This window comes from Felis catus, chromosome F1 (genome assembly GCF_018350175.1).
Source record: "Felis catus isolate Fca126 chromosome F1, F.catus_Fca126_mat1.0, whole genome shotgun sequence".
Taxonomy (NCBI): Eukaryota; Metazoa; Chordata; class Mammalia; order Carnivora; family Felidae; genus Felis; species Felis catus.
Window position 1 is genome coordinate 53,512,073 of NC_058384.1, and position 24,395 is coordinate 53,536,467.

The following is a 24,395-nucleotide window of genomic DNA, read 5'->3' on the forward strand; positions in this document are numbered from 1 at the left end:
TTAAATGCATTAATGTGCATTTAGATGGGATAGGATGTTAGCATTAAAATATTTCAAAATATTTTCAGAAAAACTCTTCATAAAGTGGGATTTAGTCATAATAAGGAAATATGCAAGGATTCAAAATTATACATTATAGATCAATTTTGTTAAAATGAGTAAAATACTAGAAGGAATGACATCGTATATTGAGTTTCTATCTGTAGAGTGGGATGATCAGGTGTTAGACATCTGTATGTTTTAAATTACCTTCAATAAGCATATAGTGCATTATCATTTTAAAAATATCATCAATTATTTCTCCTGTCGATTAGACTGCACCTTCAATTTCTCTTCTTACAAATCAACATTTCAGCATTAAGGAGATCCATTCTAAACTCTCACTATCTGGAGAGGGCTGATAGAAGAAACTGCTGTAGCCATTGGGACAGACAGATTCCCTTTCTCATTCTGCCTTCTCTGTGATTCCTAGTAGACAGGTGGACGTTGAAGACATAAATGACCTGAAATTAGTGCACATTACAGACATAAAATCTTAGAATTGAAAGGGATCTTAAAGGCCATTTTATTCAATCCTCACACAATTTGAGAATCCGTACAAAAGTTGGCATTCAGCCTACGCCAATAGAAGAAAAAGCACTCACTTTAGGGTGCTGTTACAGACTGAATTGCCTCCCCCAAAATTCATATTTTGAGACCCTAACTCCCAATGTGACTATATTTGGAGATGGGACTTTTAAAGAGGTGATGAAGGTTAAAGGAGATCATAAGGATGGAACCCTAATCCAACTGGACTGGTGACCGTATCAGAAGAGGAAGAGACAAGGGGGCTGTGCACACAGAAGAAAGACCTTGTGAGGACATGGTGAGAAGGCAGCTGTCTGCAAGCCAAGGAGAGAGGCCTCAAGAGAACCCAAACCTGCCAACACCTTGATCTTGGACTTCTAGTCTCCAGAACTGTGAGAAATAAATTTCTGTTGTTTAAGCCACCCAGTCTGTGGTATTTTGTTGTGGCAGCCCAAAAAAGAATAATACGGGTGCTCTGGGGTTTGTAATCAGGCTTTGGTCTCCCTGTCAGTGTTGTTGCGAGGGAAAATAAAATAATGTGCAATCATTTGTAATATGTATTTATGTAAATATATCATGTTTACATATTATGTAGCTTTCACATATTGTGTAAATATTTACATGTTTACACAATATGTTTATGTTAATATGTTGATAATTTGTATGTTTATATAAAATATTTACATATTATGTGTGGATAATATATAATATTGATTCATGTAAAGATAAGATAATATATAATAATTTGATAGTAGAATGTATAAAGGTTAAAAGCATGGACTTGGGGGCCAGACAGATCCAGGTTTGAAGTGGTTCCTCCAATATGGACCAGAATTTCTTAACCTCTCCAGGCTTCAGTTTTACTGGCTATAACGTCAGAACAATCGTGCAACACTTTGAACCCCATCATAATGCTCTTGGCTTCGTTCCTCTCCTTCGTGTTGCAGTCCCAATGTGTCTCCTATCTTTAGCCACTTGGGGATGAGAACAACAGGAAATACAGTTGCTTGTGAGAAGCCAAGAAGGCTATAGAAAACAAAAATACTACCTGAGATTTAATCTTTAAAAACCTACACAACCAGTGAAAATCATCGAGGAATCTATTACCTGGGTAACTAGAGAAGATGGTTGTGGGCACTTTAAAGATATTACCATTTCATTACATAAATATTACATTTGGGGCATCTATTCTGCTATCCACTTGGGTAACACTTGCCAAGATTTTTCATTGCCGATACCATAGTCACAGGGTCTGTCAATGACTCAATCAAGCAAAGCACAGAATTAGTATCAAGTTGTAGGTAGTATTAGACATCAGTGTGAATTCTGGCTTCCTGTCTTCCCATTCTGCCCTTTTTCTGGCTGCGTATAGAGTCAACTCATAGGGCATTCTGCACGTTTGGGGAAAATTTAAGGCTTATGTTTTGAGACCTGCTATCAGCCACACAACTCTCCTGTGAACTGGATTAGCACTCATGTCTACACATGGAAGGGATCTTAGTTTCTTTTTCTCTGGTTTCTACCCTTTTTCTTTTAATTTTCTCTGTCATTTTTTTTCTTTCCCACCCTACTCATACCCTCCCACCAATTCCCCTTTGCTATATTCTTTTTTTTTTAATGTTTATCATTTATTTTGAGAGAGAGGGAGAGAGAGAGGGAGGGAGGGAGGCAGGGGGGAAGGGTAGAGAGAGAGGGGGAGAGAATCCCATGCAGGCTCTGAGCTCTCAGCACAGAACCCAATGCAGGACTCAGTCTCATGGAACCAAGAGATCATGACCTAAGCCAAAATCAAGAGTCAGACACTTAACTAATTGAACCACTCAGGTGTCGCAACTGTCTTCTTTTGTTCCCAGCAGTCACCTGACTTCATTCACTCGTTTACTCAACACTATTTATACCTATTCTGCGATAAATCCTGGAGATGCAGTAATGAACAAGACACTTAAGCATACATGTTTTTATGATGCTTATGGCTTAGCAAGGCGAACTGATAAGTAAATAAACAACCTTATTCAAAGACAATACAAACAAACAAAAAAAGAGGGGGCACATAGGTATTCAGTGAGCATAGCTGGGGCATATTAAAATTCATACTTGAGATATCAGAGAAGGTTTCTCAGAGGAAATGTCTGTATTGGGCCTAAAAGATGTGTTTTCTTATGTATGATGATATATTTTGGTCCTACAGAAGTGCTTTATATTAATTATTAATTAATGTGTAAGGTTTATTCTATAATATGCTTTCATTTCTTTTGAAGTAATTTCTGTGGCCCATCATATTTAATTAAAATAATGCCTTCAGGCATTACTAGGGCAATAGTAATCTATTTCTAAAGTTTAAAGCATGAACTCTGCATTCTTCAGGAAATAATATTATTCTCTAAGCACTAAGCATATGTTAGGTGTTTTATTTATAGTGTAGTTCTATTTAAAATCTTGAAAATTGTCGTTGTTCCCATTTTATAGATTCAGAAACTAAGTCTCAAAAGTGAAGTAACTTGTTTTAAGACCACGTTTTTTCTCATTGCCAAGTAATATTCCATCCCTTTCTATTTTTTGGAATAGCTTGAGAAGGATAGGTATTACCTCTGCTTTAAATGTCTGGTAGAATTCCCTAGGGAAGCCATCTGGTCCTGGACTCTTATTTGTCAGGAGATTTTTGATAACTGATTCAATTTCTTCGCTGGTTATGGGTCTGTTCAAGTTTTCTATTTCTTCCTGTTTGAGTTTTGGAAGTGTGTGGGTGCGTGGATGAAACTGGAGAGTGTTATGCTAAGTGAAATAAGTCATACAGAGAAAGACAGATACCATATGTTTTCACTCTTATGTGGATCCTGAGAAACTTAACAGAAGACCATGGGGGAGGGGAAGGAAAAAAAAGAGAGGGAGGGAGAGAGCTAAACCATAAGAGACTCTTAAAAACTGAGAACAAACTGAGGGTTGATGGGGGATGGGAGGGAAAAGGGGGGTGGGTGATGGGTATTGAGGAGGGCACCTGTTGGGATGAGCACTGGGTGTTGTATGGAAACCAATTTCACAATAAATTTCATATAAAAAAAAAAGACCACATTCTTTTCATCAGAGCCAGAATGCTTGGATCGATATCATAATACTACTCAGTCTGTGTGACTTTAAAGAAGTTATTTAATCTTTCTATGCCTCAATTTCTTCATTTGTAACATGGTGGTAATAATATCTTCCTCATGTAACATGTTTTACAGAATTCTATCCCACCTTGAGGAATGAAATATTAAAGTGAAAGCTTTTGTCTCCTGAAGTTTCTCAATCTAGAGAAGACACAAAAATGTAAACCCTGATAAAGCAACTAGGTAAATGTCATAGCCCTGTCCACAAATGCCTCATAATTGCACCTGTATGTGTCCCCACGAAGACACAGAAGCACCAACAGATGAGGGACAATGTGTGGCTGATTCCCGATTACAACCTTAGTACCTGGCATTAAAGTGAAGGAGTTAATACATAAATAATTAATCTCGCCTCTGACTCTAACTTGTTGTGACCTTTCATGAAGAATTTAATATCTCTCGGCCTCAGTTTTTTCATCAATAATATTTGATTCATGATGTCTTACTTGACAGTCACATATAGTATATAAAATACCATACAATATATAGCCACTATAATTACTACACAAATATAAGCACAGTTCAGATACCAGGCAACAAGACATGATATAGGCTTCTTGTGTTTTACAAGGTTTTCAGAAATTTATTTCATTTTACTTGAGTGTCATCACACCATAGTATGATCTGGGCATATATACCATGTTTCTTCTCAAATGGCCCAAAATTCAGATGATACTGAGTCACACGTCTGAGTCTCAGTGTTATTTCACATTCATGAGGATTTTAGAGTAGCTAACCCATGTGACACTGGAATTTGTCTGAAATGACATTGACTCAACTGGGCATTGTGAGTGTGATTAAGGACCACACCAGAGAACCAAATAACAGGAGACAAAATAAGTACCCCAGTTTTAAAGACCACACTTTCAGACAACTACAGACTATAGTTATCTGAAATATACATAGAGTAATATGGACTACAACTATTTACTGATACCTATAGAAGTCTTACCTGTGACTGTATAGTTCTCTTCACTGCCTGAATAGATTATCATCCCATCCATATATAAAGAGTACTGAGTTATAATACCATTTGCTTTTTTGGGTGGATTCCAGGAGAGTAACAAAGAATTGGGAAGAGATTTGGCTACTGGTGGCTGAACTTCCTGTGGGGCTATGAAAAAGAAAAAAAAAAGATTTATAGAGTCTAATTTTAGTTTACTTTTCTAATTCAAACTTTTCAGACCTAAACCAATAAATCATGAAATAAACCTGAAATCCCACGCATGGAAATATTCTTGATTCGTGGGCAGCTTGTCAGTAATTGCTTTAGGAACAGTACTAAATAACTGTCCTGAATTTATGAGAATTTGCATCAGTGATGGATGGGGAGTATAACACTAGTTCACTTGACTGATGCCTGTGTTACTTCATCAAGAGTATTATTAACCCATAATCTCTACTTGGGGCTGTGCCTATTAAAGCAAATTAAACAGATAGAGTCCCTACCCTTGAGGAGCTTTTGATCTAAGGTGGGCAACGCTGGTGAGGGCAGTTCATAATAGACATAAAAATAAACCTATCTGTACCTATAGAAATAACCATAAGTACAGAATCCAGTAATTAATTATGAAAACAACACTGCATTTTTTAAAAATAAGGTTCTGTTAATTTTCTGTAAGGGTCAATAAATTGGAATCATAGGAACTAAAAGTTTTAAAATATTGACCCTAAATACATCTATTGTTTGGTACATTGGCAGTAACTTGAAGAAAAAGCTAGAAAAGGAAATTCCTTAAGTAATGAAGAGGGAATGGTGAACTGCACCAGTAGGAATCCCTCTAGGGTACAGCTGTGAAGTAGGTTGAAAGGGTACCAGGCAAAACCTGGACAGAGGAGGTGGTGTGTATAGAGAAAATAAGGACAACAACAGGGCTCTTGTCCCATATTGATGCTGGTGGAAGGATTTGTAAGGGGAGAGGATCATCCAGTGCCCCAACAGAAGCAATGACACATGAAGAGAAACAGTGCTTTCCTCTGTAGGTTAGACTGAGGGGACCCTTAGAAAACAGTGATGACAGGTCACTGATGGTGTGGTCCAGGTAAGGAAGCTCTGGTTGGGTCAAGTGCAAAGCACAAAGAATAAGAGGCCACACAAAGGTTTTCACAGGCTCGTCTCTCCTCTCCTGGTTTCATCATTTGGGGCCATTGTCTTTCTGTTACATATCGTCTGTGTGAGGGGTACTTGCTAAAGGACTTGAAAGAAGGAAGGGGACAAGAGGGAGTCAGGAAGGGGGACAGATGGATACTGGGGGAGAGAGGTTGGCTGACTCTTCCCCCGAGGATCAAGCTTTTCAATCTCTTCAGCAACTTGACAGCTAGATGGTAGAAACAACTTGTAACTCCCCTCATCCAGGAGAGAGAAATATAAAGTAACAATGCTTCAAATGTTTGGAGAGCTGTTATCTCTTGAAGTGATGCGTTCTGATGCTTGAGCAAAGCTTTCACTTTGCAGTGCTAAAATATTTTCTCTTTCTCACTGCCTTCTTAACGTACGCTTTCTGAAACATTAATTTACGCCAACAGTTTGTAAGTCCCAAGTACAACAAAAGTGAGACTTCAGTCAGAAGGAACCGAGCAGTGATTAATAATGCCTCAACCGGCATTTGGAGGCTCCATCATACTGAAATAATTGTTGCCTGTGCTGGTGTTTAGCAGTTCAAAGAGACCATGGAAATCAACCGTTTGATTCTCAATTTCATACTGTGCCGTACAATCAATTCTTTTTAGTCAGACTGTCTCTAGATTTACTTCTGAGCCATAGTAAAATGAGGAAGCTTTCATTAATCTTTCAGATGCTTCATATTAATGACAAGGCTCTTGCATGAACAATGTAACAGCAATTAAAAAGCCCATTAATCTGCATTACAGCTATTAAAGATGCATGTCATTAAAGGGTATGGAGTTTGATTCATTTTCACACCCCCCCAAAAAATGGAGCAATTATGGCCTGGCAATGCACTTTGTCATCAAATTAGGTTGGGGTTTTCCAGCAAATGGCCTTGCAGCATTTAGCTCTTCTCCTATTTTATTATTCATAACTGAAATGTGGAAGTCAAGACCTTTGAAATTACTTTACCTTCTTGTGGAGTAGAGATGTTCAGTGCATGTGAGCTCTCAGTACAGCCAGCCAAAGTGCAAGCAGTTAGGGTTACTGCATAGTTTTTGAAGGGTAGCAGGCCTGTCAATACGCCTATAATAAAAAGGGGAAAAGGGAGGTTTGCATGTTTACTGTATGCAGCCATAAGAACACTGTGTGTGGTAGGGAGAGAGAGAGAGAGAGAGAGAGAGAGAGAGAGAGAGAGAGAGAGAGAGAAATATATGTAGAGACACAGATACAAACAAAAACATATGCCTCTTTAATGCATTTTCCTGCCTGTGTGCTGATTACAGAATGGAATGATGAGTGAAAAAAAATTGTGACACCAATTTATTGTTAAAACAACTCAAAACAGCATTTTCCCAAATGTGCGCCTCAGAACATTAGTGCCCTGAGATGTTCCTCTTTAAAAATGGATTTCCATATATAGTTCGTAAAGCAGAGCACAGTGTATTTGATAGTTAAGATGCATATTATCCCATTCTAGGATTCTAGACCTCCTGCAGAATGAAACTCTTCAATTTTCTCTAACCCAGCATTTTTCAGCCTATTCAACTAGAGTCCTTTTTACACGGCATCTATTAACACACTTTAGGAAATGCTACTCCCAAGAGTGGCTTCATTACTTTAACGGTAGGATACACGGATACAAACTATTTGTTCATGTTGCAACTAACAAAGATGCAAATCAACATCGTCGAACAATTAGCAAATTAGATAATTATGCTTTTGTGCTTCTACTTGCAAAATTATTAGTTTATTTAATTAAGACACCTGTCTTAAACAGAAGTGGTACACATGGAAGTGTTGAATTATCCCGGCTTGGTGGTGAATAGATAAGATTTGTTCAGCAATTAAAAGTACCTATAGAAATGAAAGCACATTTTGTTTACTGATGTTCATAACCAAGACAGAAGTTCTTTATGTACTTAATCCTGGGAATTAAAGAAGTATCAAAAATACAATTTGTGTATTTGCTCACCATTGTTTTTCATGGTGGACATTTTTCAGAGTCGTCTTTAATCCTAACTACATAGGTTTTCATCATTCTTATGTAAACATGGTCCCAGCGTGGTATCCCTTTATTGTGTAAACCATCAATAGCCTGCTACAGAATGTATATTGTTTAAATGTGCCAATAGTGGCAACAGCTTGCATCATTCAAACAAAATTTAATGTATATGTTTTCTTATTTCCTCTCCCTAGAAAATTTTTAAAAATCAAAAGAGCAAAGAGCAGAACGAAACAAAGCCCATAGCCATTGTCTGCTTTGGCACCTCACACTTTAGTGATGCCTTCCAGTCTTCATTCCAGCAGCTCCCCAGCCATCATCCTGGGCCACCGAGCCCTCTCTGCTGCCCTTGGTGCCATCGTCTTAACTCATGGAGGAAGAAGACTGCAAGCCAGTGAACCAATACGCATACACGTGCGACTACCTCATGCCAAATTCAGCTCCCTCTATCTTGACTCCGCCTCATACGGTAACCTTCTGCTCTCTTCCCCTTCTGCTGCAATGACTGTGACTTCCTCTTGAATTTCCCAGACCATGACCTGTATTCCAAGTTCACTTTCTTTGAAGAAGTCATGTTTCCTTCCACTAAATGTCTTAAAGAAAGTATACATCACCATCTACACGTCCTCATCACATGGTGGTAGAGTGGTCAAGAGAACAGACACTTAGGCCAGACTGCCAGGGCCCAAATGCCCGTTCTGCTATTGATTTCTTGTATGGGCTTGGGCAAGTTGTTCAGATCTCTGTGCCTTAGTTTCCTTACCTGTAAACAGGTAATAACTATACCTATCTTGAAGGAGAGGCCTCAGTTCCCATCTGTGAAATGGAGATAATAGAACTTACCTCAAACTGTTACTAACAAGATTAAATGAGTTTAGGAATATATGTAAGGAGAGAGCTCTAGCAGTTTCCTGTGTGCACTGTGCAACCCAGTTTCCTCCTACTAAATACTGATTTTTATCTTCCAAGATGACTGGTGATCTCTAAATATCAGATAAAATCCTTATCTTTCTCACTCACTGGACTTTGACTCCGTCAGCTTCCTTTGTGCCATTGAGTTTTCCTGAGTTGTTCTCCTCAACCTCTGAGAGCTCCTTTCTTCCCTTGACCTGATTGGCTCATCTTCCTTTTGCAGCCTTATAAATGGCTTTTGGTTTACAAAGTCGGGCCTTCAGGCTTCTCTCTTCTCCTGAGCACTTACCTTTGTTAGCTCATCAAGTCCTATCTCTCATTTATATCTGCAGACTTCACCTCTCTCCCCCAGCTCTGCTTCTGCACCTCTATCTCCAGGTCATATATCCCACCTGGACGTCCCACTAGCATTTCATCCTCCTCATGCTCCGATCCGAACCTGACAGTCTACACTCTTCCCTAAGCTTCACTTTCCCATTTCTCAATGTTTCAGCATTATCCCAAAACTCCGGACTCAAAACTAAGGTAAGATATGTTCTGGCCGTTTTATCTTTTCAAAAAAATTAGCATTTGTCACGTCTTCTTATTGCCAAGTTTGAGTCTATTGTGAGAGTCTAAATAAGACAACTTGTGTGTCTGAATTAGTATAATGCCATTCTAACAAGAAATGAATCATCCCCCAGAGAATGAGACTTTTATTCCTACAGCAAATAAGAAAAACATGTTGGGATATGAGACTAGCTTCCCTTGTTCATCACTTAAGCTATGTGACCTATGTGAAAAGCATTCCCTCTTATGGATGGTAATGATTTAGCTGGGGCAAAGGAATGCTGTGTCCAAAGAGATCCAGTGGTTGTATCAAGCTGGTGCTCTGAAATCTTTAGTATGGGGATGCATGATACAACCAGGTAATGTCATCACTGAGAAGCACTATAAAAGCAATTCTGTTATTTTACAATTTTGAAGACTGGCCTTACACAACGCCTTATCCTGAGACATTATTTCTTTCCAAATCATGGCTGAAGTACAGTGTTGGAATTATGACAGTTACATCAACTTAGCACGAAAGGCATTAACGTGGACTTTAAGAAGGATCATGTCAAACCAGATACTAAGCGATATCACATGCACTAAATGGTCTTCAGTATTTTGTTTAACCTTTTTTGCCTTCACTAAAGGAGTTACTTGGAATGTATACGCGTATTATGAAATTCCTTTGCTAAGTCCTGCCACCCCCATTCTTAAACCTTAAGGAGTTTAAAAAACAGGAAATGCTCTACTCATAAAACTTGCTTTCTTCAGCTTTGTGCTCTGATAGAGAAGTTGGCCAAATTGTATTTCGTAGAAATATCCTAAGATTCTTAGAGAAAGATGCTGGAGAGAAACTAGATCATCTTTCAGGCCATTCATCAAAGTGCTCACATTTCCCATTTCAAGGCAGGTGAAACCATAACAAACACTGAGAAATGAGAGCTGCAAAATAGAAAAAAAGAAGAAAAAAAGGCAAAAGGTGATGTTTTGGTTCTTGCCAACTTCAAATCCCAGGTGGAAAGTTTTGGATGGTTTGTGAATCGTCACTTTCAAAAACTGTGCTGTACTTTCTGAGGCTAAGGTACCATTTCTTTCCTATATCCAATGAGGATCTTGCTCATAATGTTTTGTCTCAAAGTCTGTCAAAATATCAGAATATTTGTTTGTTTGTTTGTTTGTTTGTTTATGAGAGAGAGAGAGAGAGAGAGAGAGAGAGAGAGAGAGAGAGAGAGAGAAAGAATGTGCACAAGCAGGGAAGGGGCAGAGAGAGGGAGAGACAGAGAAACCCAAGCAGGCTCCACACTGACAGCACAGAGTTTGACTCAAGGCTCAAACTCACAAACTGAGAACCAAACCCTGAGATCATGACCTGAACTGAAATCAGGAGTCAGATGCTTAACTGACAAAGCCACCAGGTGCCCCCATAATAATTTTCACCTAAATACAGATCAGTATTATCTACTTCCATAAGAAGAGTAATGTAATGATTCAGCACTGTTTATCTCCTTGTTACAGTTAGTGCTTGGGGTCAGAGAGGGGGTTGGTCAACCTAGCCATCTTCCCTAATTCAGAACAAAGTCATCCTAGTGTCTAGGACATGTGGTTTACATCTTGTTTCTTAGTATAGAGAGTTTATGAAGATGGATTAAAATTGATGGTGTAAGAAATTCTGCTGTTACCAAAGAGGGTAATTATATTCTCTCCAATACTATGTAAGATAGCCTTTCTTGGATATATGCATAAAGATCATTGAGTGATGGGCCTAAAGGCCTTACTTTAAGTGTCAGAGTCTTACTTATTATACACTCTCCAGAAAAAAAAGGATAGTACTACCATGTTAGTATATCATCGTCAAAAAGTATTTATCATTTCTTGTCTATGCCACTGGGAAAGGTAGTAAAGAATACATCTGATCTCTATAGTTTCTAATCCAAGAAAATATTAGATCTTGTAGGCTCCTAATGATAACAGTAATACAGAATAATTCATAAAGAAGAGTGCTTGTATATATGATAAGTGGACAGGAGCATCTATAGATCTGGATTTCCTGGTCCAATGTGATAGACCTTTGTCTATCATTTAATTAATGACAAAGAGAAAAAAGGATAATCACTGAAACTATGTTTCAGTATTATATTAAAAAGAATACTAAAAAATATACAATGTGACTTATTTATAAATGAGTCCTAGATAGAAAAATGTGGCATATTCTGCGCCCATAGAAAACCCAATGAGAGAAAGTGGGGGTAATCTCCCTTTATGACACCTGGGATGTTTAAAATAAAGAAGTATATCCCGACAGTGAGAAATTTTAAGATGGGCTCTCTTTCTTTGAGACATCACAGAGAAGTCTTTTTTTCCTTTGAATTTAAGACTGTCCCAACCCTCTAGGCTAGCCAAATGACCTCTCAAATTTCCTTTCAGCCACAAAACTCTGTGAAATCAGAAAATGGTCCCAACCATGTCAGGAAACCTGCCAGTCCCTTTTGATAATGGAAGAGGATGAGCTGAAAAAACATTCAATAAGCATAAAGTAAGCATTATTGATGTCTTAAAAGTGTTAGTATCCCATGAAACACAGGAGTGTTGGTATCCAGATTAAAATCATTGGCACCAGCAGGACCAGACCTCTCACTGCTAAGCGATAATGCATTTTGCATTAATGCTTAACATTGAGAAATCTTGACATGACACACCAAGGGAGTTTGAAGTAAAGCAAGTATATTCCCTTTGAATTGCAGTCCTGTGGGCCTTGGTGCATGCAGAAAGCCCAGGCTGAAAGACTAGGGACAGGGACTTCATTTCCAGAAGGAAAGCACATCACAGTAGGAAGTTTAAGAGTCCTGGTGTCTATGGCTCCAAAGTCTATGTTCTGAGGGTTTCCACCCAGCAGAGGGTAAGAGCCTTATCCTGGAGGATGCTGAAATTTAAAAGTCCCTCAAAGTGATTTAGGACACTCTTTGAATGCAAACGATATGTCCTTTTACGTCTTTACTTGTCCTATTTTCCGGAAGCTCTTAGGATGGTTTACCAAAGCGGGCACTCGATGCTCGATGGAAAAACGAAGACTTTCCATCTGCTTAGCACCACTCAGCTGTCTCCCTCACTCTAAGAGACCCCATTCCCATTCTACCCTTTCCAGGGAGTCAGCAAAGTAACAGACATTGTTTCTTTTGACTGATGATGATTATTTCCAACACTGTCTTTCCTTTGCTCTAGCCTCAAGTTTCAAAGGAGCCAAAGAGAAATATCAGTAATTGGAGGCAGCCTGGCTACCTGAGAGAAAATCATTGTGGAGCTGACACCAGCTGTGCGAGCTTTTGAGTCTCTAATAGAACTCTGTGTGCCGAGAAGCAGGAAGACAACAGAGGAGCCAGCTGTGACGTTGGAATTTTATGATTAACTCCTCTGACTAAATGCAGACAAGTATAAATGCTCTGCCCGGAAACCGAACCTGAGACACAAAGCAAAATGGCATCCTTTGTAAAGCCCAACACATTTCTGAGAAGAAAGAAAAAAGGCTGTTTCTATTTACATACTTGAGCGGACTCCTCCTCCCTCTCCCACCCCACCCCCAGCTGCCAACCTAGGTGTTTGGCCGCCATCCACGGTAATCTGTTCTCCTTCATTATGTTAATCTGTGGGCGGAAAGATTTCTGTCATCTTCGAATCGCTTGTACAGCAATGGTAAACACCTTGGCCTGTCTGTAATTGGACAGGTGTCTGCATTGATGTCACCCAGCTTTTAATTCAATTAAAGAACTGGCTGTTCTGCTCTCATTACCCACTCATTTGTGTTGCACTTTTAGCCTGGCAGTGAAATCTGCACACAGCAATCGCCCACCCTGAGACCGAAGTCTGTGGTCCCTCACAAAGATCACGCACAATATTTCAAATGGACTCTAACAACCCAAGAGTATGTTCACGTTAGCAAAGGCATTTGCCATAATATATGCACCCTCCTTCTTTCCCTCTCTCTCTCCCTCCTTCCCTCCCTCCCTGGCTCTCCCTTTAAATTCTATGTTATCTAAACAGTGTCTTTTACCTACTAGCCAGTAATTAGGAGCAGTCCAGCAAACAGAAGAGCTGTTTCTAGCTTCTTCTCCCCAGGGCTTCTCTTCATCTCAAGAGAACTCATCAGAGTACAATGCTCTTATTTATTTGCTGGCATTTCACATTTGGATCAAGGAAGTGAGGGTGGGCAAGAGAAAGGCATTTATTAAGAGGGCCATCTGGTGAGGGATACCACACAGGCACGGCTGCTACCGCTACCTGGAGACATAATGGAAGAACCCACCTTTTAAAAGAGAACCAGCCAGAAGAAGGGAGGCAGAAGAGAGGGAGACTTTTCTGGTGTAGGCTTAGGCTGCCGTGCTGATAAATTCTAATTTTTGAGTATACATCCCAGAATAAGTTTTGAGCTGCAAACCACCCCGGTGGATGGATTAAAGAGAGTAAATCCATCCAACATGCCATGCTTTCTGCCCACTTAAAGGAACCTCTGAAAATAAATTAAAGGTCTAACACAGACATTTTGACACAGTGACCCCATGAAACTGAATAATGACATTTGTTAAATATGGATGAAAATTTAATGGTCTAACAGAGATCTGGAAACACACCCAGGATGCTTCTCCTCTGGTTCTTAATAGCATAGGAAGGTGGCAATTTGTTGTTGTTGCGGTTTTTGGAACTATTTTAAATGAAAATTAGGATCTCTAATATTTATAAAATGAAATTCAGTTTTCATTTCAACCAAAAAGTGGAATAGTGAACACCTTTACCTCAAACCTAAGGTAATCCTCTAAACACTCTAAAACTAATTCTTAATGTTTAATTTCCTTTAAACGGTTTTTCTGATTTTGTTTAAACCTTGTAGTAGAAATTACAGAAAATCATATACCTGGGATAAAGAAAACTAAACATATTTTGATGTTTACAAATAGGAAAAAAATTATTCTTTTATTTTTCTTTATAAAATATAGGGTCTAATTCCAGTCTTTGAGAATGGTTTAAACAGGGATTTTAATTGACCTCAAAGTATTATCCAGTTAAGATTCTCTCAGAAGGCTTACATCTAACCTAATTTTTAATTAATGCCTTTGTCTCCGTCATTTCCATTGTAATTCTGCAATAGGTTTGAAGTCATTAACTCTTCATCTAACCTCAAGGGGTGATAGTGGAATCATTAGAAGAACCCTCAAAGAAACTATTGGATGTGAGTAAGTAGGGAGGCAGGCAAGAAGACAGGAGGAAAAGAAAAAGAAATGAAAGTCACCCCTTATTGATCAGTGTCCCAGGTCCTTGCTAAGAACCTCCTATCCTATTACCCCATTATACAGATGGGGCTGCTGTAAGGCAGAGTCTGGAAGGTGTTGCTCAAACCCAACAGCAGAGCAGAGTTTGGAACCTATGTCTTCTGACTCCAAGATTATTGTTCTTGCTATTCAACTCAAACCCCAGTTCTGCAAGAAGAAAGAAGACGGATTGAAATGATGTCACTAAAAGTAGCACACTTTTTATAGCAAATTATTTACAATTACACCTTAAAATTTGTTAAAAGGTTCAAATTTATTGCTAAATCCTACTGTGTTCAAACAGAAAGTAGCATATTTATCCTCCAAAATGAGCAAGTGTGTAGGCCTATAATATTCCCTTATGAAAAGAACTGATTTGATTCAGACTCTGAATCAGTGTGTGTGCATACATGTGTGCTTTTGAGTAAAACATTGGGCATGGGTGTGTGTGTGTGTGTGTGTGTGTGTGTGCACGCGCGCATGCACGCACATATATTTTATTAGTTCCAAATGCAATACAAATATAAAATGGTCACAAGTTAGAAAACAGAAAAATTGGGAGTGACTGTTCCTTTTCTTTATCAGATCTTATTGGTAACCTTGAAGTATTTGTATCAACTACTATAGTATTATAGATATTCCTACTTGACTATCACTATACAGCAAAATTTATATGCCACCCTCATTTTTAACCATGGTACAACACGTAACAAAAAGAAATCCACATCCTGCACTGCAGATTCTTACTGCATAAAAGAAAATGAATAACTTGTAAAAAGGGCTATCTGCAGATTTCACAATGTACAACTCGTTCAGGCACATTATGTATTCAGGAGAGTTAGACAAAGCTATTAACTCATCAACACTGCATTACCTAATGAAATTCTTCTACATTAGCTAAGCAGGAACATTACATCATTTCTATTTTTACTATTTATGTCATAGGCCATATTTTTGTCCTGTGAATTTTTTCATACCATTTCAGACCAAGATTTACATTTAAAGAAATAGTTTGTAATAAACTACAAATATGGAATGTTAATTTATGGGGTACTATAAAAATGGCAAAGACTTCCTCAAAATTCATCTTTTAATAATACCATCAAAATGAATTTTTAAAATTTACTTCTGAAGTTTGCCTGTTGAGGCACAGACCACTAAGTGCCCCCTCATTATATATTCTCCTTTTCTTCCACAGTAAAACAGAAAGATGGCTGGACAAATGGCTACTGTGAATAAGGACAACGTTTCTCAGCAGCTAAGTATAGCTATGTGACTATGAACTTAGTTCACAGACTTTTTAAATTCATAGACTTAAGTTCATAGTCACATGGCTATACCTACTAAACACACAAGTATAGAGAGATAGAGGAACAACTTCTGAAATATGTCTTTGCAGTGAATGTGCATATCCTTTTTCAACCATCCCACTTTCCTGCTGGATGGAAACCAGACTGGATTGTTGAAGCTCAGGCAGCCATCTTGGACCATGAGGCAAGTAGTCTTGTCCCTAGTGTGGCAGGGCAAAAAGATGAAGTGTATGGGTCCCTGGCACTGTGAACATCCCACTCCTACATTGACTAAACTTGAACATCTATTACCAGAAAAAGAAAAACTTAATCTTGTCTAAGTCACTGTTATTTGGATCCTTTCAGTAAAATTAAATAAAAATGAAAACTCATCTCCACTGTGTTTCCCCATAAAACTTTGTGATTTTTTAAAATATAATATTATACTTTAGAGAAAGTTCTTGGACCATATTTTAATGGTATAAAAGCAAATTATTTGTTATGCACAATAAAAAATATTAGAAAAAACAACAATAAAAGCAGGTTGTAAAGGTAGGATCTAGCACTAGCCTGGAGCAGAGTAGATAATGCTTTTTTTTTAAATAAATGAATATTTTCTGTTCTGTGTAATTATCAGCAATATAGCAGTATTGGCTTCCATTATTTTTAATTGCAAATTATAGCACTTGAGTTCCATTATGAGGTGCAAGTTTGGGAACTAATTTTTAGATTCTATTTACCCTACCAACATTTTTTTTTCCGTTGGGAATAAGCATATTAAGTTCCAAATATATGTTTAAGTTGTGATAGTTCTGTACATTATTTCATAAAATTAGAGAACTATAACACTGATGAGACTAGTAAAAATCAGTAGTTCAATACTCAACTCAGCAGGATAAAATAATATTAACATTTCATTAACGAGAAATGTGTTAGCAGGAAGCTGCATCTGTTCATTTGTCTATTTCTTCATCACTTTAAGAAAAGTGTATTGATCATATACCTTAAGCAAGGTGCTGAGCAAGACTTAAAATAAATATAAAGTATAATACTTGTCCTGAGGAACTTATTGTTTAATGAAAATATAAGCTGGGTGCACAAAGGGCACCCCTAGGGAGTTTTAACAACTGTTGAGTCAAGAGTTCCCAGCTGAGTAGAAAAAAAAATCACAGTTTTTATTATAGTCATCTCTCTGCTGGCTTCTCAGGTAAGTACAATAATAGCTTATATTATATATGATATATACAATATATGTATACATATACATATATGTATACATATACGCATACATACATGCACATACACATAAAGAGTAGCATCTCACTTATTAATGGACTAATGACTGAGCTTAAGTTCCAAAGTCAGGCATAAGGCAAAATCACTTATGATTTAAAGTCCCCTTGACAACTCCTTGTATGGTCCATAAAGTACAGTACATTTGATTTTGTGTATGCCTCTAACTTTTCATTAATCAAAGATTCTCTAGGGCTCTTGATTCTTCATTCCTTTTTATACCCCCAAAATGAGTTTTATTTATTTTTTGTCAATGATTGGGAAACCATACAATTATTTGCACATTCTTCCTGAGTAGCAGATATTGACAATTTCAGAATTGGATGGCATCTTTTGTCTGTGCCGTTATTTTAAAAGGTTTTATTGTTGGTTGGTTGGTTGGTTGGTTTTGTGTGTGTGGTTTTTTTTATGTATAGTTAAATGTTTGTAATCTAAATACATGCAGACGAAATTCTATTTCATTTGTTGAATTGCACTGGGATCTTTTATCACTGAACCCAATGGGCATCCTGAAAGTCAGCACTTGTTTTTTTTATTTCTTATATAAATAGTGAGCTCCCTGACTTCTACTGGGCATATGGGGTTAGGGATGGTAGGTTTGGACTTGTTTGAAATGCAGAATCTCACATCCATCTTCATATCTACTGAATCAGAATCTTCATTTTACCAACATCTCAAGTAATGTTCACTTCTTCTCCTTGGGCAACATTCAGAAGCACTTCCCATAAGAGCAAGAGGCCCTACTTACACTACCTCTATTTCTCCACTTGCCCTTAGCAATATTCTGCCTGCAAAACTAATGTAGTTGAGACAAGGAGCAGGTGAAAACAAAGCTGGGATGAATTCAAGCCCAGCAGGTGAAAATGATCCCTTCTCTCCTGGCCACTCCCCTGTCTCATGTTCTACAATATGTGGTCTATAGACCTTCTTCAAGGGAACCAACTGGAACACTCAGTCAAATGCAGATTGATAAAATCTAACCCCATATACAGACTCTTGTGGGCATTGGGGAAGGACTCAACAATGTGCATTTTATAAGCAATCCAGGAATCACTTTATGACCAACAGAGCTGAAAATCACTCATTATTACTACCAGCTACAGAAGAGAAAGAAAAATGAGAGACAGATCTTCATTATGCTACCTAATTTCTTTAGGTAGAAGACTAGAGTCTACTGCATCTGAGGACTGAACCAATTTTAGTAGCAAAAGGTATATTATTAGTTGCATCATAAATTAAAATGTCTTTCATTTATTTTTCTACACAAATTTAGATTTATTTGGGTAATCTGAAAGATGATTATTGGTTCTTCCACTAAAATACAGTGTATAATAAATATTATTAGTTTTTAGTATTTATTATTCTAAAGAAAGAATAGGCTTTAGCTCAATGCAATGCAGCAACAAAATTGAGAAAATAGTTTCGGTGTACCAATTATAGCCCTAACACTAATGCCAGATGCTAGACTAATTATGCTGATAATCAAGTTTATATGTTTAATATCATAAGGAAAAAAAGAAAAAAAATATTGTATATGTGCAAATTCTTGAATCCACTCATTCTTGACATAATTTCAAATCGAATTGTGAAGTCACTTTCTGAACAGCCCTGGGTTTGAAGGGAAATGCCAGGGCTGTCTCTCTGGGAAGCAACTTCGCATGTTAACAGGGCTGGAGGGAAAATCAGCAAAAGCTACCAGAGTTAATTGGAGCCCTTTGCAACAAGTCTAAAGATACACTGGAGTGATAACTGCAGGGCTTTCTACCCTGAGGCTCCATCTGAGGATATGAACTTTCAAGAACTCCCTGCTCTGAACCCTGGCCTTTGGAGGGCACGGAATCCAGACCTGGTGGCCCAAAGGGGCCCATTTGCTCCTGAGTGGGGCTGTTAACCCTTGGACTCTCCACCACTACTGGGATTTATCTCATTTAATCTTCTGGTAGCCAAATTCATGAATGGTAAATATTCTGTCCCACTATTCTACTCTTCCAGTTCTCCTAGTTAATATTCATTTTTTCCCTCTCTCTCTTGCTTTCTGCATTTTGTCAGCGTGACTGTCATTTCCCGCTTCTTCCCAATGCTTGGCACTTAAGTTTCGTTGTCCTGTGATTTTCCTTTGTTAATTTTACCTACTTAATTTTAATACTTTATCATCTTTATCTAGACATTTGCCTTTTTTGGGTCCTATTTTTTCAAGTTTCAGTTGGGAGATAGAAGCTGCCATAAGCATGTCTGGGTAAAATTGAGACTTGATCTCAGTCCTCCCCTTAACAGTGTTCCCCAGTACTGGGTGTACAACAGAATGTCCTATAGACACTTTAAAGATATCAATGTCCAGCCTGTGTTCTAAGCAAACAAAAAATCAGACTCTTTGCAGGTGGAGTCTGGGCATCAGTAGTTTTTAAAGCTCCCTGGGCAGCTCAGTGGCACCCATGGTTGAGAATAAGAATACCAATGAAATGACCAAAGATTTAGAAATACCTGGAAGGATACAAGGCCAAGACAAATTGACTACTTGAAGGATAGCCCAGGGCAAACCGAATCCCCAGCTGGGTACAAAATGCCCACAGCATCAGCCCTTCTTCTTTACCAAATACTGGGAAGAAGCATGTTGAGATTTGCTTATTGCCGTGAGTCTAGAGCAATTTTACCTCAATTGACCTGGCAAAATCCCAGCAAAGGTTTTTATTGACAAAAACTAAGTGCCTACTTGGGTGACTTGAAAATGATTGGATTTTCCTGAGCAAACACTCAATCTGAAGGTACATTTAGGGTTGGGGCAAGTGAGCCATGGACATGGAGGTCAGGGTGCATTTAGCCAACGAGAAGAACATCTGTGACTCAAGAGGAAGAAGAGAGCACAGAACTCCAACTACAGACTATTATGATCTGGGGCAGACTTAATTCAGGAAACCTGTATAATTTTTATGCTACTAATAAGACCTAAAAGAACTTGGAGTCCATTAAGCCAAAGATGGAAGATAAGTGGTAAACAACAGTGATGAAAACTGAGAATACTGAGAGGTAGGCAGAAGACAAGTGAGCTGGATGAGAGGAGAAATAAATGCAAATCATATCAAAGACTGAAATAGAAAAATTTTAAGATCACCTTAGAAGGATCAGAAAGCAGAATCAATAACAAAAACTCAGAATATGAAAAGGGAAATAATTATGAAGCAATAACTTAGAATTCAGAGACCAAGTAATATAAAGATAATGATTAATTTGTTGAACATTCACTATGTACCAGAGCAAAATATTCTATATAAGTAATTCATGTTTTATCTTTACAACACTTCCATAACACAGAAGTTTTTATACCCAGTTTATATGTGAGGAAACTCTGATATAGGGATATGTTATTTAATGTGCCTGGATCATACCACTAACAAGTGACAGGGCTGGAATTTGAACGTAGATTGATTTGACTCTATAAAGCTGTGTGTCTGGACTTCTCAAATAGGAGGACCAACTTGGAAGAGACACACAATATTGAAAGCTGGCATTTTTTACCAGAAGTAATAGGGACATATACAACAGCAAACTTTCCAAGCTGAAGAAGGATCCACGAATAAAAGAGTTGGCTATATAATAGCAAGAAATACATAAAAAGTGATGAACACATTTTATAACTTAATTGGTAAAGAACCATATGTGAACCAGTAAAGCTAAATTGCCTTGTGCATCCAGTAATCAGCATTGTTTCATGCAAAGAAATATCACTTTAACAACCAAAAGTAAACATTAAAATCTCACCAAAAGTCACCTCAGAAATGCAAAAGGGGGATTATTTAAGATCAATAACAAAACTGATCTTCCTCTCTTGATACGTTATTATCTCAGCCAACTGGCAAAGCAGCCATCACTGTCCACACTCCACACCCCTCATATTTACACCAAATCCAGCCTTCGCTCTCTACTTTCTTACGCCTCTGTTCTCACTTTCTAGCACCCTTTTCTCTTTACCATTAAATGCTCCATAATCTTGAAGATTACTTCCTACATGCATCCTTGTGCGTTCATTTCACAATTGTGAACAGCAGATATAACTTTAAAACCCCTTGATGGGGAAAAAAAAAGTTAAAGAATTCTTAGTCCACACAGGCAAGAACAAAAAAAAATAAAAGAATAGTTTGAAAAGTCATTAAAAAATAACAAATAAAACTGGAAAGCATGATATATAATGGCAGAAGTAAGAGCCGTTACATAAATTATAAAAATAAACGTGAATGAGTTAAACTTAATTCAATTTCAAATTGAATATAAAACTCAATCAAACTAATTCTATTTTAGAGATATGCCTAAAACAATGTGGCTTTGAACATTAAAATATAAATAACTAATGTAAGGTAATGTAAGAAAAGAGCACAGAACTCCAACTACTGACTAATACGCTCTGGGTCAGACTTAATTCAGGAAACCTGTATAATTTTTAAATCATCAGTTTTGTGCTACTAATAAGACCTAAAAGAACTGTGAAAGGAAAGGAAAGGAAATTACAAAGAAAAAAAAGTTTCTAAAAGAGAAATTAATAAAACTGTATTGATAGCTGAGACTTTTTCCTTAGTTTTTTTTTACAGATTGGGTATATAAAAATAAATAACAATTGGTCAGTGGCTCTCCAATTTTATTTTCTCTGTACACCATTCACATGACTGACATGCCCTTTAGTAACACCCAATAATATACTGTACTGGTTTCAATCCGGGGAGGGGGTGTATTATCCTCCATGGGAATATCCTTCAGAATCTTGGGAGAGGCTGGTATTTTTTTTTTTTTTAGATTTTTTTTAAAGTTTATTTATTTTGAGAGAGGGCAGGAAAAAGCAGAGAGAGAGGGAGAGAGAATCCCAAGCAGGCTCTGTACTGTCAGCATAGAGCCTGATGCAGGGCCCAATCTCATAAGAACCATGAGATCATGACCTGTGCAGAAATCAAGAGTCAGATGCTTAACCAACTGAGCCACCCAGGTGCCTCAAGCTGGTATAATTTGTAAATTTCTGTCCCTAGTTTCTGATTTGATTTTACTTCAGATTTAGAATTGCTAATTCAGAGAATCCGCATTATATATTATCAATGTGGTATATCTAATATAAACAAATATTAGTCTACCCTGAATGGAGATTATGGGTTTCTTTTTCAAATTATCAACAGAAAATTAATGAAAAGTTTTTTCAATATTATATTTATTACAGAAAATGTTTTTTCATCTTCACATAATAATGCAAAAAAAGGAAAAGAAAAATGAGAAGTGATGAGGGTTGCAACATATAAGACAAACATAAGTATAATATTCTTCATATGGAAAGAGATATTTTATTTTATTTTATTTTATTTCATTTCACTTTATTTTATTTCATTATTTTATTTTATTTTATTTTATTTTATTTTATTTTATTTTATTTTATTATTTGAGAGAGAGAGAGAGAGAGAGAGCACGAACAGGGGTAGAGGAGGGGGACAACGATGATGAGAGAGAGCGAGAGAGAGAGCAAGAGAGAGAGAGAGAGAGAGAGAGAGAGAATGAATCCCAAGCAGGCTCCATGCTTAGCATGGAACCTGACACACAGGTTTCAATCCCATGACCCTGGGATCCTGAACTGATCCAAAATCAAGAGTCAGACACTCAACCGACAGAGCCACCCAGGCGCCCCTAAAAAGATATTTTAATTAATGGGTAAAATGTGAGGCTTCCAATAGAAAAACTGACAATGAAACTTGCTAGGAATGACATAAAGGAGGTACATATGACCAATAAGCACTGAAAACACTTAATGTCTCTAGCAATCAAATAAATCAAATTAAAACCATATTCTGATATATTTTGAAAAATTGCAAAGTTTTTAGCTCTAAAACTTACTCAACTAGGATGAAATGAAACATACACTCTTGTGCTGTGCTTATTAGTGTAAGTATATATTTTTACAGCCTTTTTGGAAGCATACAAATAACTGTTCTTTGTTGAGAAATTATTATATGTTAAGCATTATACTATACACTTAAAAAATGTCTGATAACTAACACTTATACAGTGCAATCCATGTATCAAGTGCTGTCCTGTGTACTTTACATACACATAGATTCACGTGATCCTTACAGCTATCTCATAAAGTAGATAGTTATTTCATTACCATTTATTTATAGGAAGTCAGAAGCAGACGGGTGTTAACTGATTTGTATAAGTTTACACAGCTAAAAAGCATTACAGCTAGAATATCAGACACTTAATATTTTTGATATTCTCCTAAGGTAAATATTATTCTCTCACTTCATAGGTTAAGACATAAAAGAAAGATCCAGGGGGACACATAACTTCCTCAAAGTTCAGGAAGGTTAGGTAGCAGAGTTTTGTATCAACATCTGCTTAACTTTAAGGTACAAGAGTATATAATGTTTTAAGAGCCTTTCATCCAGTTGTTCCATTTTGAGAGATTTATCCTACCATTATTGTCAGGAATTACTTCAAAGGTTGACACATGGACTTTTTTTATGTTTATTTTTGAGAGAGAGAGAGAGAGAGAGTGAGCGAGCAAGAGTGGGGAGGTGCAGAGAGAGAGGGAGACAGAGAATCCCAAGCAGTCTCCATGCTGTCAGCACAGAGCCCAATGCAGGGTTCGAACTCACAAACTGTGAGACAATGACCTTAGCTGAAACCAAGAGTCAGACACTCACCCAACTAAATCACCCAAGTGCTGCAGGACTTTTTAAAAAATCATATTAATTATAACAGCAAAAGTTGAAAGCCCAGCAAATGAGGAGGGACTGAGACAAAACGAGATTGGGAGAGGGGCAGTGGAAAGCAGCTGAGGCATTCTGAGGAGAGGGACATGATGTCTGGTTGCTTTGTGGCATGGACTGATGGTCAGTGAGAAAGAAAAGGGTTGCGGTTGTCCAGGTAAGAAGAGATTGTAGTGGTTTGGATTGGACAGTAGATAGGAGAAGACAGATGAATTTAACACATAGTTTGGAAAATGGATCAACAAACATAGATATGAGGCATGAAGAGAATACGAAATGCTGAGAAAAATTCTCAAGCTTGATTAACTACATGTCTGGAGGTGTCATTTATTTATGCTGGGAATGCAGGAGGAGTAAGAGTTCAGGTTTGGATATGGTCAATTTAGAGATTATGAGACATCTGTTAGAAACGTCCATCTTTCTAAGTGCCTGGTGAACACACACACATTTGGATATCTAGGTGGGAAATGGACTGGTGAGTCAGTAGCATCTATATGGTATTTGGTGCTGT

At 37.6% G+C, this 24,395-nt stretch overlaps 1 protein-coding gene across 2 annotated transcripts in view; it reads right to left on the reverse strand.

Moving 5' to 3' along the window:
* USH2A (usherin) overlaps positions 1-24,395 on the reverse strand; it is a 773,795-nt gene that overhangs the window by 394,608 nt on the left and 354,792 nt on the right. For both annotated transcript variants that reach the window (XM_045048458.1, XM_045048459.1), the window contains 2 exons: positions 6,793-6,906; positions 4,666-4,827 (listed from right to left, as the gene is read on the reverse strand). In XM_045048458.1, coding sequence (XP_044904393.1) covers positions 4,666-4,827; positions 6,793-6,906 — 276 coding nt within the window. The remainder of the gene's footprint in view (positions 1-4,665; positions 4,828-6,792; positions 6,907-24,395) is intronic.